We start from the raw sequence: 18,744 nt of genomic DNA on the forward strand, positions 1-18,744 counted from the left end.
ATTACCGCCCACAATCACTTGATTTGGAGCCCCCGGTGGCGCAATGGGTCAAACCCTTGTGCTGGCAGAACTGCTGACTGAAAGTTCAGCAGTTCGAATCCAGGGAGCGGGGTGAATTCCCATCTATCAGCTCCAGCTTCTCATGTGGGGACATGAGAGAAGCCTCCCACAGGATGATAAAACATCCGGGTGTCCCCTGGGCAACGTCCTTGCAGATGGCCAATTCTTTCACACCAGAAACGAAAAAAAAAACACACTTGATTTCAGTGAACTTAAGCCTTGTGGAGTGGTTTTGTGTCTTCAGCGTGTTTCTGATTTATGCCAATCTTATAATGGGGTTTTCTTGGCAAGATTTGTTCAAAGGAGGTTTGCTATTCCCTTCCTCTGATGCTGAGTGTGTGTGACTTATCCTGTGGGTCTCCATGGCTGAGCAGGTGTTTCTGTTTCCCCAGATTCAGACTGCTACACCACACTACCTCTATTGACCCTCTACCATCTTTCTTTCAAAATATGGCTTGGCTGGTAGTGATGCTAAGTGAAGTATCAGGAACCTAAACATGTTTTGAAGCAAAATATGTAAGTGAAAAAGACAACTTTGTGGATTGCAAGGCACACAATTATCTCATTTTGAGAGTCATCTGATTTTATTCATAGGGTAAAACAGAGATGAATGTTGCATAAAATTAAAGGACAGCAGGTTGTTTAGGGCTGAAAATACTTGTGAGGCTAAAAACAAAATACAGAAGGGACGGATTTTTTGTGTTTCAATTAGATGGACCTCAAGCAAGCATCACAACCTTGACCTAAGCTGCTGGTCAAATATGTGCCTGTGGAGCATACTGTTTCAAGTAAAGAACAGAAAACACAAGAGCCTCGGCTGGGTTGGGGTGGTGGTTTGCTGTATATGTTATAACAGGCATGGGCAAACTTTGACCCTCCTGCTGTTTGGACTCTCACAATTCCTAACAGCCGGTAAGCTGGTTGAGATTTCTGGGAGTTGAAGTCCAAAACACCTGGAGAGCCATCTGCCTGTGTTAAAAGAATTAAACCATCGAATATCAATCATGTACTCTCATGATGTCTGTTGGCCACATCTCTTCAACCATTCTGATTAAAAATATGCTTGTTGTTGCAACTATCCTCCTAAGAGGTTGCTATGAGGTTGCAGCAAAATCACAGAAAGAATTCTGTCACTGAATCCCAACTACATCACAATATTCTTCTTAGGATCATAAAAGAACAGAGAACTGAAAGACTTTCAAAGCAGGAGAGACATCAAGGGCAAAAGCAAGTGAAAGAGAGGCAAAATTAAATTAGGGTGGTGAGGGTCAGGGGCACAAGCTCAGCTTGCAAGTCTCGGGGTTCATTCTATGTAAAGCTTTCTCACACGGCCTTCCAGGCTATGCAAAGCCAAATGTTGAGTACTTATTACTCAAAAGACACTACAGCTTCAACAGAAAATTCAGCTTTCAATATGTTTTGGCAATCACTCAAATTGTGGCATTCATGATGGTGTGATTAAGGGGGAGATCTGCACAAGGCAAGGCTGCACATTTCGAGGCAAGGAGAAACTCTAAAAAAATTGTGTCTCCCACATGCCTTAATAGTTATATCTCAAAAGGCCCTAAATGGGCAAATAGGAAAATACCTGTTTCATGTAAAAAGAGTATGAAAAGTCATTCAAGAGAAGGTAGTTATTAAAAAGTAGCCCACTAAAAGAGAAACTACATCACAAGAAGGTCAAAATCTGCATGACTAAATGGGTTGTATATCATACTTTTCCTTCTGAACCTTTGTACAGCAAATCTCTGACTTTCATTTCTATTTCCTCTGGAGAACAGTTCTTTGAAATTCTGTATAAAAATGACAAACCATCTCAAATTTCTTGGAAATACAAATGGTTTTAAAGTTTCTTCAGTATTAGGACTGCTTTGAAGGTTCAGGTTTAAGAGTATTTAGTTTCAACTAAGGGAGACCTACTTAATTAATGGTACATACATAAGAGCTGGTGTCTGAGGTTCCGTTTGGTTCAGTGTTCTAACCTCCATTTGGTCCCACAAAGGCATGTGATTTGACTCTAAATCAGTGGTTCTCAACCTGTGAGTCCTCAGATGTTTTGGCCTTCAACTCCCAAAAATCCTAACAGCTGTTAAACTGGCTGGGATTTCTGGGAATTGTAGGCCAAAACATCTGGGGATCCACAGGTTGAGAACCACTGCTTTAAATGTTTTGCAACCAATATTAATACAATTTTCATCAAAGATGTGTCCAAGTAGGATTAACAGAGGGAGAAATACATTTAAATTATAATGGGCTCCATCTACAAAGAACTTGTTATTTCTTTTTGTGCTAAAATTATTACAGCTATGTCACCCCCAGAAAATTGAAGCCACTGTTTGAAAAGGCCTGAATTATTCTCAAAGTTACCAACTTAGTATTTCTGGGAAATACCCACATCAAAAATTACATGCCTTTTACCTCAATTAGTATTGAAAACTGAGAAAGCATTTCAGCTTATACTCAGAATGCAGCTTTTGTGAAGTGCTGCTTCAAACACGCTGCTTTTGAAAAAAAATATCTTACAGCAGGGGGTAAGCTGTTTTGCTCAGGAAAAGACAATGAAAGGTCTTCACTAACTCTGAAAATATTTTTTCATCATCTAAAGAGCTCGGTTTCATAGCATACAGAGGGATAAATGAAACTGACATCTTATGAAAGGAAAGAGGACAAAAAGATCTTCACAACGAACTGGCGGGGATGGACCCAGCTGACTCACTACATTCAGTCAACGACAATAAAGATGGCTTAATCAATACACTTCAGGCATAATATTTCAGTTGAAGGATTCTTATGTTGGCATTTGTAAACAGAAGACATTCACTGCTTTTCATTACTCCCTACAGCAATTATATCTGAAGTTTTTTAATGTGCGGAATTTCTTGAAATCAGATCACAGGTGACTTCTTTTCATTAGTCTCAAGAAGCAAAAGAGAGCTCAGCAACAAAGAACTCCATCCACAGGCCTAACATTCTGACTCTCAATTGCTAGCACTTTTAGGAAAATACTGTCACATGCCAAGTTCTTGCAGCTCTTGGTTATACTTGGCAATAGGTCTTGGTGTAGCAAACTTTCACTTTATACTCACTGGCAATTGAAACTGTCAGCATGATCATTGTTACGAAAAGAGAGAAAGAAGCAAGGAGTTCCCTTCTCTGATCTTGTTCCTCATCAGTGTATCTTCTGGATGATGATCAGAATATATTTAATTTAAACATGAACCAAGGGTGGTAGACTTTCCAAAGCACAAGTGAACTGGCAGGCAAAATCATATTCAAGTAAAACAACAGCCTTCATGGAAAGAAAGGTGAGATACATCCTGCTGTCTACTTAAGTTAAATGTTTTTATAGATCTTTCTCATCACAAAGATCCAAAACTATCATTTGTGCCTTTGAAAGTCTTCATGATGAATTAAGATACTAAGCATTATCAATTTGAAATGGAGATGAAAATGAACATCTGTTCCCAATTTGTCTTTAGTCTCTGGCCCCCTTTCCCAGATTAACTCACTTCCCTCCCCAAAATATGGTATAAAGTTGAGGCACAAGTGGTTATGCATGAGTCTGGACATGTTCTGGCCTAGCAGCGTCTTGTACGGGGATGCTTCCGGGCGATAAAGGCTGAACACCTCCTGCTGGGTGACTTTCCACATTAGCAATGGGTTGTTCTCCAGCTGTGAAGAAAATGCAAAAAGCATGTTAACGCAGTTAAACAATTGCTTTGTAATCAAAATCTACAGGTTTGAGAAAAATGCATGGCAGTATTTTATATAACTTGATCCATTTTGCAAAATTAATTGGTTATGTATGTGTAAACAATACACAGAAATCAAGGTGGCCAATTGAAATATTCACACCTACTTCCAACAATCAAGACTTCTTTTTCCCACCCTGGACACCCCACAGATATATAAACCCCATTCTAGTTTCCAAAAGACCTCACAACCTCTGAGGATGCCTGCTATAGATGCAGGCAAAACGTCACGAGAGAATGCTTCTGGAACATGGCCATACAGCCTGAAAAACTTACAGCAACCCACACAGAGGTTTGTTTATTTCATTTACAGGTGTAGCTCTACATATTAGTAGAGATATCTCTGCACATGAAAGTAGTGCTACCTCCCCCATAAAGGGATATGAAGAAGTTCGCCATTTTTATAAACAGGAATCAGGACACATCTTCCCAATTAACTATAGTTGTAAAACACCTACCCAATGCGGAAAAGTTCAAAATGAGGGAGCAACCACTAAGAACAACTCTATGTATGTCCTCATTGTTCAACGCAGTCTATAAAAATATTTTTTTCAAACTTAAGAGGCAAACGAACAAGCTGTTAGTTCTAATCACTGGAACAAGGGTTTGCACATCCAACCCAAATAACCCCAACGTGTACTGTGATTAGATGCTCAGGTGGCTCCTCTGACCAAAGATACCTTTGTGTAGTTTTGGTTGGGTCCTTTTTGGCCACAAAGACTTCCCTTACTCACTTGCCATTTTGAAAATGTCTGTGCATCCCTGCACTTGAAGAGCATTTGGACACTGAAAATGGTTAAGTCCAAGATTCTGGACAAGGCAGCTAGTGGTTTGAGTAACTGGTAAACCTGCCCTGGGATTTAGTCTGAACTTAAAGAAGCTATCGACGTTGCTGACCCCATCTGCTAAACAGGCTAAACTTTGATAGATCCTCTCAAGTTTGGAGTAAAGGCCAAAGCAGATTTACTACTAAGTGACAAAGATTCACCTCCTACTGGTGCTTAATTATAAAGGTAATTCGAAAGGAATTTGAAATACTGATTCCTGTCTTATGAGCCTGTCTGTACATTATCATCCCCTTCCAGACCCTGCGGTATTTATGCTCTATCACTAATAGAGGTGATGTTGAGAAAAACCCAAGATAGGGTTTGCATAACGTAGGTGTAACTTCAGCATAGATCAACAAAGCTCATCAGCAGGAGTCTGGCCATACACATTACTATTCCTACCCTTCTGTCTTTTTGTTGGTTTGTTTTTGGAAAGTGAGAAAAAATGAGCAGATTTTTTTAAAAAACGGTGATCAAGGATTTAACAGAAATCCTATAAGCTTTTGAAAATATGAAACTCTACATAAACACTTAGCTCTCCACATTTATGAGTTTACTGATTATTCATGGATTTGATTAATATGGTCTTTCTAAGAAACTCGAGGTTCTCCAGTGTGACCATAACTCTATGGTCTCCTGCAGCTAGAAGTCAATTATAGAGTTGCACTGGAGGACCTAGAAATTCCTAGAAAAGTGTTCTCTTAGGAAAAATAAAATGTTTTTTTAGAAAATTGGTGGTTTTTCCACTTTTACAGGGGATCTTCCACCTGTAATCCCAGCAAATGTGAAGGGATGACTGTACTTATTAATAAATACTGTTTCTTAAGTCATCCATCTCAAGGATTCATACAATAACAATGTCTGTTTTAAAAATCGATAGAACATCTAGTCTCATCTATGGGCACACAGACACCTTGCCTATTGTGCAGTGCTAAAATGATTTTTTTAAACTTGCAACTGCTCAGAGATGTATAAAAGCTGCCTTTCATTTTATGTTTAACCATTTCCAGTTCTCATTTCTGAAATGTTTGGTAACAGGAGCATATGGGAAGAAGCCAGTCTCGGGCTTCTGATTGCCAGACATCTGACATTCCAGTTTAATGAGATGGCAATTATCTGTCTTTCATCTGTAGCACATCTAGTGCCAGCCAAGTTATTCATTTGGCTTTGTGGCTGGTTATTTGTTTGGCTTCATGGGCATAAATAATTTCCTCCTAAGTAATGATCACCATCATTAATGGTAAGCTCCATGAATCGCAGTGAGACGTTAAGAGCCTTGTTGAAGCTGGAACTGTCTCTCGCCCAGATGAAGTGCACCTGATCACCCCAAATAACCCCCAAGTCTACTATGACTGAAATCAATGGCAACGTTATTTTTCAAGTTTGAGAAACTGAATACATATCTATCTGCAGGAATGTACTGTCATCTGTTGTTGCGGAAAGGCCTAAGAAAATGTTTGGTAGGGACTTCCTCTTCCAGTTTTGTTTTTCAAGCCTTCTAGATATATCTAAAAGTATTATAAATACTTGAAGGGAGGGAGATTTCCCCAGTTAGCTCATCTATGGGTTTATTTTAAAATATCCTATTTTATCTGCCTAAACCACAAGTTGTCAAACTTTTATATAAAACCATTAAAATAAAAACAAACTTCTCAAGACACTAGGAGGCCACCATGCCTGACAAGGCCCAGAGAGAGAAATGTGTGGCTCTCCAAATACTGTTGAACTTTGAATTCTAGCATTCCTTATCATAGCTATGCTAGTCCAACTACAACCCTGTAATTCCAATAGTTGGCTACAGAATGCTGTTAAAGTGACAGAAGAAAAGTGGGTATTTCTGTTCCCCCATTTGTGATGTGATCCTGGATTTTGGAGAATAATTGAAAAGGGGAAAATGCACAGAGAGGGAAATAATGTACTTACGGGGGTTAAATTTCAGCTCTCCATTCGGTCCTGAGGGAGGATGTCCTTGCTGTAACTTCTTCTTTTCCATTTGTTGAACAGCCTGTTGGACAGTGAAAAATTTATATGCAATGAGATGACAAATATTTAAATCAAGGAGTATCATGGTGTCCACTTCAAACAAGGCTCTCTATTAAAACACAAACAAGGTTCTACCGTGTAACAGTAAAATACCTGCCTAACCTGCAGAACAACTAATGGTTTAAGACAATCAAGAGAGCAAAGACATGGGCCTCCTGATTCCATAATTCATAACGACACAGAAAACCAGAGGTCACCCAATGAGCCCAGCAGGATAATCTCACATTTTTCCATCTACTGAGTGTATTTTTTTCTCTAGCATAAATTCCAGTGAAATAGCAAAGAGCACAAATGTAGCAGAAATATCTTAACTCAGACCATCTAGCTCAGTATTACTATTTACATTTTATATTGCTTATATTCTGCCTTTTGCTCAACACTGGGATCGATGGCAAAAAAAAAAAACCAAAACAGATACAATATACAACTACAGCAAGTTATGATACTGCAATATAATCAGAAGGACTAGACCAGTGGTTCACAACCTGTGGGTCCCCAGGTGTTTGGCCTACAAGTCCCAGAAATCCCAGCCAGTTTACCAGCTGTTAGGATTTCTGAGAGTTGAAGGCCAAAACATCTGGGGACCCACAGGTTGAGAACCACTGGACTACATTGAAACAACCCAATCATAAACAATATATAAATGCTGCAGGAGAAAAGTAGCAAATAGCTGCCTTGAGTGTACTTCTATAACAACTCGTCAAGATCTTGAATAAACATTGTTTTCAGACCATGCTAATCAAGATCTCTTTAGGCAACCGAGGAACGGTACTGATGCAAGTCATGGTGATATTGCCCAGGCATTCTCAACATGGGAACCAACTAATACATTCTAAAGGCTGTATACTTTCAATATAAATGTAATTAGGTAGTCATCTTATTATAAACATAGAGACATAGTTCAGCTAACAAATTTTCTACCAAATAATATCTTAGTGCTTCTAAACCCCACCCTTTCTCCTTGTCCTTTGTCTAGATGGAAGTTTGTGAAATGAAACAATCAGGTCAGATAAGTTTTATATAAGTAAAGGGAAAAATGGCTCAAGGATCCAAAATGTTTTTCTTCACTTATACCTGACCTGGTTGTTTCATTTCACATGTGCATATCATTAGTACTGAATACAATTATTGCTGATACAGATTGAATTGCCTTTCTCGTTTTCTACTGTAGAAACCTAACCCTATTCATTCCATGTTCTTTCTGCCACTGGTACTAATTTTTCTGTTAAAGTAGTAATGTCTAGGAGCACATGCACTCCGTTAACTGAGTCACACCTGTAATGAATGAATTAAAGTGATAGGAAACCTTTCAACTATTCTAGAAGCACCTGTTCGAGTTCTTGTCTCTGAGCCTGCAACTGGTCTTGTTGCCTTTGTAACTCTTCTTTCTTTTTCTGAAGTTCTAATGCCTGTAGCTGCAGTTCATTTTCTTGCTGGGAAATGTGACTTTCGTATTCCTTCAGATCCTCCTCCGTGAACATTTGCTGTTGATCCAAGGTCTGAAAAAGAAGTACATTGCAGTACATTGTTAGATATGAATGAAAAAGTTATGGGAACATGATGAACTTCTCCTCTTCCTCCCTTCTGCATTTCTCTTCCTCCTATTATTAGAATCATACAATCACAGAATCATAGAATTAGACGTGACCACATGGGCCATTCAGCCCAACCTCCTGCCATAAAGAAAAAGCACGATCAAAGCACTCTTAACAGATGGCCACCCAGACTCTGTTTAAAAGCCTCTAAAGGAGCTTCCACCACACTCTGAGGCAGAGTGTTCCACTGTTGAACAACTCTTATGGTCAGGAAGTTCTTCTTAATATTCAAGTGTAATTTGAACCCATTGCCTCTAGTCCTTGTCTCCAGGTCAGCAAAAAACAAGCCTGCTCCCTTTTCCATATGACATCCTTCCAAATATTTACTACCTTCCTCCCTCAATCCTCTCTCTCTCTTCCTTCCTCCTTCCTCCTCTCTTCTACTACATCCTCTTCCTCTCCTCCTTCTCTCCTTCTTTTCCCTCTACTTTCTTCACTTGCCAGGGAGCAAGTGGGGAGGGGGAAACCCCAAAAGCCATGTCCTTTCCTCTCTGCAAGGGTGGGGCTTGGGCCAAGCCAGTGAGCAAAAGGGGGAAAGGGGATCCTCCAGGCTTCCCCCACCATACAGAGGGAAGAGAGGAAGGGCCATTATTTATATGTGGGTTTCCCCCTCCCTCCCTCACCTGTCCATAGCCCAGCTCCCCAGCCATCCCTCACCCCTCTTCCCAATACATACATATAGCATGAGGCTTTACTTCTAAATAAATGGAAGAGCAATACAAAAGTTGGGATGATCCTGGGAGAGCTCATCACTCTGAGGAGAGGAATCCAATGTAAAAAGACTACACTTTGTTTTGATCAGATTTATGACTCCAGGCCTTGGTTCTATATATCCTAAACACATCAGATCCTGTTTGATCTTGGAAGCTAAACAACGTCAGGCTTGGTAGTACATGGATGAGAGCTGGTTCTATAGGCTATATTTCAAAGGAAGGAAATGAGAAGACCACCCCTTAATATTAATTCCTTGTCCAAAAAAACAAAACTATGATTCACCATAAGTTAACAGGTAGCTTTAAGGTGTAGACATTCTACCTGAACACTATTATATTACCTCCCAGCTGTCTGGTTCCAAAAACTCTTTTTTCTCTGTAGATCTGAGGAACTCTTGCAAAGTCACTAGCCGGTCCTTGTTGATGTCAACCTTTTAAAATAGATAGAAACAGATATAGCTACTTTAGGTCACTGAATTAGTAGTTATATGTAACTTTTTTTTTAAAAAAATTAAATGACATATGCTTTTGTTACAGAATTGACACAAAAAACACTGACTGTAAATAGCGCAAATTATCTTGATGGTGAAATTAGATTTTCAAAACATCACAATCAAATATGCCAACTCATCTCTCCAAGTCAAACTTGTTCTAACAAGATTTGTCTTCCACATTTAGAATGGATGAAACAGATGACAGAATACAAATATTTCCACAATACCAAGTCTTCTCTTTCTCAATAGAAAATAGAGATTTTAAAATGCAAATCAACAACTAGAGATTTTATCAATCACATGAAAGACTTGTGACTCTACAAGACTTTTACAAATATATATGTTCAGTCTTAGGTCTTTTTGAATGTTAAAGAACCTAGTCAGAGATAAAAGGTACATACAAAATTCTATCATCAAGGGATTTTTTTCATTCAGGACAATTGTTTAATATTTAAAATAATTTACATTGTAAAAGCTCTGGTCCTTGATGGGAAAGGGAATTTTTTTACCATTTTTGTATGATGAAAGTATTTTTTATTCTGTCATTTGTGAAGAATATTTTATCTTTATCTGATGACGCTATCTAGTAAAAAAAACAAGCTCTAGCTTGGACATATGAAATACAGCATCTATATTGAAAGCAAATTAGGGGAAGCTTCCCCTCCCCCATCCCCAAAAAGTACAAACCCTGTGACTTGAATGTACGAAATTTAAAAAATGCTGAGGAAAGCAGTTATAGACTGCTGATACATATCAATGTTTTCTTTGCTTATATGGGTATGTCAGGCAATACATTTGTTACATTACATACTAGTTTTTTAATACTGGTAGCCAAAAACTCTAAAATTACAACAGCAAAACAACAGAGAGGAAACAACCAGGAACAGATTAACACCTCCCAGCAAGAGATTTTCCCAGGCTCAGGCAGGCCTTCAAATGCTAATGAAGGTGATCAGTTGAAACATTCACACCTAGCTGCAGCAGGGAAGAGCTCCTTGCCCCACCCCAGCCATTCCACAGATATATAAACCCATTGTTCTAATTCCAACAGACCTCACTACCTCTGAGGATGCTTGCCATAGATGCAGGCGAAACGTCAGGAGAAATGCCTCTAGAACATGGCTCTAGAGCCCGAAAAAACCCACAAGAACCTAGTGATTCCAGCCATGAAAGCCTTCGACAATACAGTTTCCATGATGACACACAGCTAGAAGAAATGTCATTATATCCATAGGGCACTGGAGCCAGTCATACCCAAACTTAGCTTTTTCATGTTTTCCATTTACCTCTGTGCCTAGTGACAGATAGGGAAACTTGCAATTTGCATAAAGCATTGTGTGAACTGTCCATATGTTCTACTGGAACTCTTGTCGTAATAGCAGAATTATGTGCACAACTGGTTTTTCTAGAAACATGAAACCTTGGCATTACCTCATTCATGACATGTTCTCTCATTCGTAGCCTCTCTTCTTCCATTTCTATCATGTCATCCTCTTCATTTTTGGGATCATACACTTTCTCTAACTGAAAAAACGAGCCACCCAGAAACATATTTATTGTACTTTTTATACTTGTATGCATTTGTATTTATTTGAAGAAGATTATCCACAACTGTTATTGTTAAACTATGTAATATGGTTAATGTATTTGGCTTTTATTTTGATACAGTGGAAAATAATCTAATTTCTTTGAATTAGATTATCTTTATCCAACAACAAAAATGTGGTTTCTTCCTTCCATGCACTGAACTGACTTAAATCTCTGATCTCTTCAGAAAGGGTTGGCACCTCAACCTTACAGATTTCAAAATTAGCAAAACAAAATGAGATTGACTCTCTGTCTGTAAAGGAGCACAGTATATAAACATGCAAAGCATACAGATTCATATCCATAGAGCCAGAGCATGAATGCCAGGTTGTGATATCAATGGCCAGTGTAATAAATGGCATCACTTCTTGTTCCTAAGCTTTCTTCTTGAACATATAATAAACAAGGACAACATAGAGCCCATGGTTTTAACATGTCCCACAACTATTCGAAAAGAGGAACCCTAAAATGCTGTGGCCATATTTTCTCAGCAGTTAGAAACATACCATATAGACTCTGTGGGCTGAATTAATTGGTGGTAGACAGGGCCAATGCAATAAGTACAGATTATTATTATTTTATTATATTTATTTATACCCTGCTTTATCTCCCCCAAAGGGGACTCAAAGCGGCTTAACATAAAATGTTAGCACAGCATTTTAACTATACAAATATTAAAACAGAATTAAATATAGAAAGTATTAAAAAGATTCACAGTTAAAATCATTCGAACATATTTGATGCATATTCAAAGCTAAACACTCATCCTACTCCCCAGAAAGCAGGATCAAAATCATCCAGTAATCTCTGGGGCAGATTACTGTAACAAGGTTCATGGTAGTCAAGCTCCCTTGCCCCCAACTTGAGCAAACTAAAACAGGAAGCTCATTTACTTATCCCACTCAGTACCTCCACACATGAGTAGATGTGTCCCTTCCCTTCATAAACAAATTATTTGCCCCAGCGTATGGGTTGTTAGCTCACAGATTTCCAAAAAGGTGGCATAAATCTGCATATAGTGGCAGTTCAGAAGTATAGTGCTAAAGGTTGAATATCCCTCATCCAAAATGCTTCAGAGCAGAAATGTTTTGGATTTTTTCCCCAGATTTTAGAATGCTTATATTTTCATATATGTGCATAATGAAATAAAGTCTAAACACAAAATGTATCTATGTTTCATATACACATAGCCTGAAGATAATTTTATGCACAGTATTAAAAAAATCATTTTTGAACACAAAAAAGTTTTTGTTTTTATATACTGCACCATCAGAAAGTGAAGGTGTCAGTATCTCCATTTGGACTATTTGGGATTTTGGAGCATTTGAGATTTCTAAATAAGGGATGCTCAACCTGTACTGACATTATTCTCTCCTGAGTATATTGATTCATAAGTCATTCTTTGACTTTTCTGACTGCACATACAATAAACATGCTGAATGTCAATTAGTATAATTATTTCTTAATGCCTTATTGATTTTCTATATAAATGACTTAATCTACTGCATTGCAACTTTTACAAAACCCTTCTGCATATGTAACATCATACATATTTAGTTGAACTGAATTCTGATTTGGAATAGAAAATATTATTATATTTGCCATTTTATAAGGATATACTGAACTAGAAAAATAATCTTCAGTGTGATGCATATACTCATTAAGTACACCTAGGATTCCAAAGTATGGGCTGCTATCCTAGCAGCCCACACCTAGACCGTCTCTACTCATATGATGTACCTCAATTGCACTAGTCAGTTTACAGATATTTACCTCTTTAGTAAACAAGGCTTCTAACTCCTGCTCATCTAGAAAACCATCAGTGTTGACATCTGTAAAACATGTAAGACTTTTAAATAATAGCTTCTGTGAAAAGTGACTACACTCATGAATACAAGGTCTTATCCATCAATACAATGCTAAGTCAACATCTGCACTTAATACTGGCACAGAGATTATGTATAACAACTTTTTGTCTGATCATGTCTGCTAACTATTTGGTTTTAAATCAATTTAAACAAATGTAAACACTCTCTTTTGTTTAACAAATGAACCAAGAAGTTTCAAAAATCCTGCTCTCCAAATTTCTACTTTCTTGCACGCCTAGAAAACACTCAAAGTAAAATCCTAAGTGAATAATATTTAAATAGAATTCAGAATGACTCAAGGCCTGAGTAATAAGAGTGTTGTTAGTATTGCATAAACATTGTGGGATAAATCCACTTTTCATCCTAACGTTTTACAAGTACTCTCTAAACTTCAGATTAAAACTCTGTTATAAATTTTAGGCAATCAAACATCAGACATTTCCCTCTTTTCATGTATCTGATGAAGTTGGCACTAAATTCTGCAAAAAGTAAATGCAATAACAAATCAGTCTGTAAAATGCTAAAAGACTTGCATTATTACTGAAGATTTTTTAAAAAATAAAACAGTAAACTTTATGTTTCCTCACCATGCAGCTTGAAAAAGGTCTTTGGATCAAAGTCATTGGGGTCTAGCCCATCTGCTTCCTCCCACACCTCTTTCAATTGGTCTTTGCTTCCCTGCAAATTGAACACAAATAACAAGTGTAAATTATTACACATATTTGTTGCATTGCCTTAAATTCATATTTAAGGCAATGTAGCTGCATATTACCTGTCAAAGAAAGAAATCAAATTCCAGATAATCTTTTTTCAACTAATAACCAACCATATTAGAAGCAGAGTTTCCATAGAACATTTTTAAAATAATAAGCAAACAAAAAACAGAAGAGAGAAAGATTTCCTCTGTCCCCTTGCACCATCTCAAAGTCCTTACAGGATGGTTCACTTTGGGATGATCAGCATGCTTTTTCTTCTGTTCCTCATACTTTGCTTCCTCCTGACGTCGCTTTTCTTCATCCAGTGTTTTTAAATATTCTCTTCTTTCATGTTCTTTCATCATCTCATACTGTTTAAACTCCTCATGACGGGCTTTGTCGTAGTTTTCTAAGTCACTTGTGGCCTGCACATTTTTAAAAAAGACAAATAAAAAGGTGCTTGCTTCCTCAATGAGGCCAACCTACTGTACTATGAAGCATGAACTACTTCTTTCAGCCCAGCACAGCTTTTGTGTGCATTTACTCCACCACTTTATAGTCTATAGCCTTTCTCTCCATTCGATAGATGAAAGGATAGCAATGCAGTGTGATATAGCAGATCTGTCTGGGGTGACTCACCACTATAAAGCTTGTGTGGCCCTCATCTATGTACAGAGTATGTAAGGCTAAACGAGTTGAACAGATGTTACAGCTCAAATCACTTTTTTTTGCCAAAATTATAACAGTCAGAATCACAGGATTGATGACAGGATGTTTGAAGGAGGGCATTGCATTATAATCAAGATTATCAAATACAGTACAACCCCATGTCTGTGGAGAATATGTTCTTGAATTATCGTGGAAACAGGATGCTGTGGATAATAGTAAACGGTATTGAAGTGAATAATTCAATTGTAGGTCCTCCATGACTGCTGATTGGAAGGTATAAATGCATTTGGGCCTTGCTAGTCCATAGTAGCCCATTTAACGTAATTGGCCATACAATCAATGTACACATCTGTGAACCTTTGTGGTGCTTTTGTAAATTAATTCAGATGTTTTATGTTCACGTTTTATGTTAGTTATAATTTTTGATAGATTACGCTTTATTTAAGTTATAGTGTTTATATTTAAGATGTCTTTTATGTGGAGTTCTTCTGTGTAATTATATTTGCACTTATTGCCATTGAGGCACTGAATATTGTCATTGAGGCCTTTTTGTTTGTTGGAATCTGCCCTGAGTCCCCAGGGGAGATAAGGCAGAATATAAACAGATGATGATGATGATGATGATGATTATTATTACATGATGACTCTATGCAGGGCCGTAGCCAGAAAAAAATTTCGGGGAGGGTTGAAAATTTCGGCGGGGGGGGGGGGGGGGTTGAAAATTTCGGGGGGGGGGTGTTGAAAATTTCAGGGGGGGGGTTGAAACCTGCCTCCTAGCTCACAGTGAATCAAAGAGCACAGCAGGGGGCAGAGCAACCTTCAATAGCCTGCAGCCCCACCCCTGTCAACCACCTCCACCAAGTCTGGCTTCCTTAATGAGAGCATTCAACACACACACCCCCAACTTGGTTGCTTCACTACATCGGCTATTCCTGCAAGTAATGACAGTGTGAATAAATTGTCAATATTTGCTTGAGACAGTGCTTGCAGTTCTGGAGGGACTCTTCATTTTTTGCATCTCATAGACTTAGCATGGGGATTTGGTTAACCAGTTAAAATTCATGAGTAAACCAGGTTTTTTAAAAAAACCTGAAACATTTCGGGGGGGGGGGTTGAACCCCTAAAACCACCCCCTCGCTACAGGCCTGACTCTATGGCAAGCCTGCACAACCTACTGCCCTCCAGGTGTTTTAGACCTCAGCTCCCAGAATTCCTGGCCATTGAAACAGCTGGCTAGAGCTTCTGGAAATTGGAGGCCCAAACATCTGGAGGTTGTGCAGGCCTGCTCTATGGTAATTACCAACAGAAGTATACCACAGAATCATATGGAAAACCTAGAAAACTCCCAGAGAGGACATATTTTGTTAGATGTACACATCGTGTGGATATGGAGGTCATACAGTGCAGAAGTATTTCCAAGGGTCAAGCGTTTAAATCAATACTTATCAACAAAACTGGCAAGATTAGGGGGGTTTTCTGCATTCCATCACAACCTGACCACCAGTGTTGTTGATCAGGCATTGCTTTTTCTAAGGACAACGAACTCAGCTGCCTGATACTTTCTTTTTTTCTTTTTTAAAGAAAACTATCCTTATGCTTATGGGCATGCAACTAGTCATTTTTTTCCCCTGACATCTAAGTCTTCAGTGACTGCCCACTCTCCAGTGGTGGAGAAAGACATTTGATTTCAGGTGGACATAATTGCATATTTGAGATTAAAATCCTTTTGGGTGAATTTTTGTGTGGCTGGAAGAACAACATGTTTTCTCAGCCGCTCAGGATTTATGAAGTATGTCAACTGAATGAGAAACATACTTTTAGTAAATCTATTTAGTACTTCTAGAATTACCATATTTCACTGCATAATAGTTGCATTTTTCCCTTTTTCCTCTTAAAAAAAGGGGAGGCAAGGCTTACAGGGCTTCCCCCAGCTAGCAGCCAAAAGAAGTCCCATAGACTTTGCCTGCCAGCACAGTCTTAATTCTCGCCAGCAGGTACGCAGGCAAGTTGGCCCCTGTACATACAAATTACAGTCTGACTCCATCACTAGTATTCTAATTCTGCTTCTGTCTCTTCATATTGCTATTCACCATCATTCACTATTCTAAAGAAGAAAAATAAACATTTCCACAAGTATCTATCTCTCTTACTAATATATAACATACTGTATTAAGAACACAGTGTCCCAAAACATTCTTTGGAAGTCTCACTCAGCACTGAACTCACTAGGGGGAGCTAAGCATTCACGGTTTCTCAGCCTCTGTCCTCCCCATTTGCAGGAAGGCAAAAATAGGACTGGTCTACTTAAAAGGTTGTTCTAACTCCTACTGAGATAATCTATTTGCCACACTTTGGACTGTGCCAAGTACTATGTAAATGCCAAGTATTTCATTCTACAGTTCTGTCCTTCTAACTGTTTTAGCCAATTTCATAAAGAAAAAAATCAGGGCAAAGACAAATTTGATGTATTTCATGTCTGGCAATACAATCATTTGCTCTAAGTCCACAAGTAATGGTGATGTATGTGTGTGTCCAACTTTACTTTTATTTATTTTTTAAAGCCATTAAGCTTTGATTGTCAGATTAATTAACTAATGCTTCAATGGAATGATCTGTAGAACAGCAATTTTAATCAGTCATAGACCTGTTATAATATATGACTATTTTGGTTGTCCTAACTGAATTTGAATCACAGAATCTTTTTAAAGTTGTGAATTAGCTGTCACTTTCTTTAATTTTTAATAGGAAGCTAAGCTTTGATAATATCCAAATACATGTTAGTGTAATCAGGCAATTGGTTAAAAGACAGATTAAACAACCAACGTTGTTTAATCAATTAATGTCGCATGAGTCATGTACATACAGACCTACAAGAAACCCGCCGAGCTAAAGATAAAAGGGCATTAGCTGACATAGGTCAAAAGAGCATTCAAAGGCAGTAGAGAAACTTAAGGCTGCTTATATTGGCATGAAACTGTATGTCACATGAGACACCAAAAGAAAAATGAACTGACTGTTTTTAAATGCCCCAAAAATTCTTTTGTGGCACAATATTACATGACAGAGCCAAATAGCATTCTTAGACTATGATGTCTAAAGTAACTATGGAAGTTATTCAAAATGAAAAAGAAGGAAAACATGTGGTTTCTACTGTAGAAAAATATAGGAAAAAGAGCAAGCAAGCATTTGGGGAAAGATTGGCTCAACACTTACGGCTTTGATTAGCATGTCTAAATCTTTAGCTTCAAAGGTATGCGGGTTGTTGTGGTTCAGATGCTCAAACTGTTGGAGAAGAGCTTGATGGTCTATGCCAGAATCTAAAAAGTAGCCCACACAAAAAGATAATCGTTGAAATTAAGTACATTAAATATATATGATACATGAAGCATTGTATGACAGTTAAAGCTCATTTTTAAAACACAAAGCACATTTACATTTTACAAAACTGGGAGAGTTCCAGGGATAGGATTTAAACTGTATACTAGGCTTGTGCAATCTGGTTAAACCACTATCTGTATTGATGACCCAGATTTCTGTGGGGGACCTGATCCATTTTTTGGGAGCTTCCCGAATTCCAGACGACAGAAATCCATTTTCAATTTGAGAAGCCAAAAGATTCATTTTCTACCCAGTCCATTATGGGGGAGGGGGGCTTCCCAGGCTCCCCTTCCCATCATTTTAGACATTGTTTGCTCTTTAATCCTTCATTAAGACATGGATTAAAAGTATCAGAGTTAAGATATCACTCTTTCTACGATCCTTTCCTTTCTGTCTGTAGAGAGACCTGGGTTTAATACTTAGCTAAAGCTATTTCTACTGTAAAGGAGACAGGAGCACCAGAAGCACACACCATACAACTCTCTCCCTGCATGAGGCAGTTTTCCAAGGCATTTTAAGGGGGCTTCCCATTTTCCAGGAAAGGAAAAGTGATCAACCTGGAGGTATCCTACTCTGGGCTTCCTTAAAAAGGCCCTCCCTTCTCTTGATTTGGAGGCACCAGAAAGGAGAACTGGCAACACCTTAAAATGTCTTTTTCCCCCTCGGCACTTCAGTCTCCTTCCTGCTTCCAAATCAAGAGAGAAGGGATGGTTAAGAAACTCTGCTTCCTGGGATCCTTTTCCTTCTGACTTTAGAGATAATCTGGGTTTAATGCTTCATTAAAGCTGTTTCTACTCTAGAGGAAACAGGAGCTGCAGGTGCACGCAGCTCTCTCCCTGCAGGAGGCAGTTTTTCAAGGCATTTAAGGGAGGCGTTCCATTTCCCGGGGAAGGAAGAGGGGTCGACCTTGAGGTATCCTACACTGGGCTTCCTTAAAAAAAAACCCTCCCTTCTCTCTTGATTTGGGGCCCCCGGAAAGGAGAACTGGTGCCTTACCCCCTCACGTTTCAATCTCCTTTCTGCTTCCAAATCAAGAGAGAAGGGAGGGCTTTAAAAACCTTGC

The 18,744-nt window shown here is 38.5% G+C and overlaps 1 protein-coding gene across 2 annotated transcripts in view; it reads right to left on the reverse strand.

Moving 5' to 3' along the window:
• Positions 1-625: 625 nt before the first annotated feature.
• NUCB2 (nucleobindin 2) overlaps positions 626-18,744 on the reverse strand; it is a 42,134-nt gene continuing 24,015 nt past the window's right edge. The window contains exons 5-14 of one of the 2 annotated variants that reach the window (XR_009631025.2): positions 17,517-17,620; positions 13,874-14,059; positions 13,527-13,617; positions 12,845-12,903; positions 10,916-11,008; positions 9,332-9,421; positions 8,011-8,181; positions 6,563-6,644; positions 2,237-3,732; positions 626-2,097 (exon numbers count right to left, since the gene is read on the reverse strand). Coding sequence is in view for 1 of the 2 variants with exons in the window: in XM_060767826.2 (XP_060623809.2) it covers positions 3,611-3,732; positions 6,563-6,644; positions 8,011-8,181; positions 9,332-9,421; positions 10,916-11,008; positions 12,845-12,903; positions 13,527-13,617; positions 13,874-14,059; positions 17,517-17,620 (998 nt within the window). In the remaining variant the exon portion in view is untranslated. Of the gene's footprint in view, positions 3,733-6,562; positions 6,645-8,010; positions 8,182-9,331; positions 9,422-10,915; positions 11,009-12,844; positions 12,904-13,526; positions 13,618-13,873; positions 14,060-17,516; positions 17,621-18,744 lie in introns of both variants that reach the window. The other variant, XM_060767826.2, reaches the window with a different exon arrangement.

Source organism: Anolis sagrei, chromosome 1 (genome assembly GCF_037176765.1).
Source record: "Anolis sagrei isolate rAnoSag1 chromosome 1, rAnoSag1.mat, whole genome shotgun sequence".
In the NCBI taxonomy this organism is placed as follows: Eukaryota; Metazoa; Chordata; class Lepidosauria; order Squamata; family Dactyloidae; genus Anolis; species Anolis sagrei.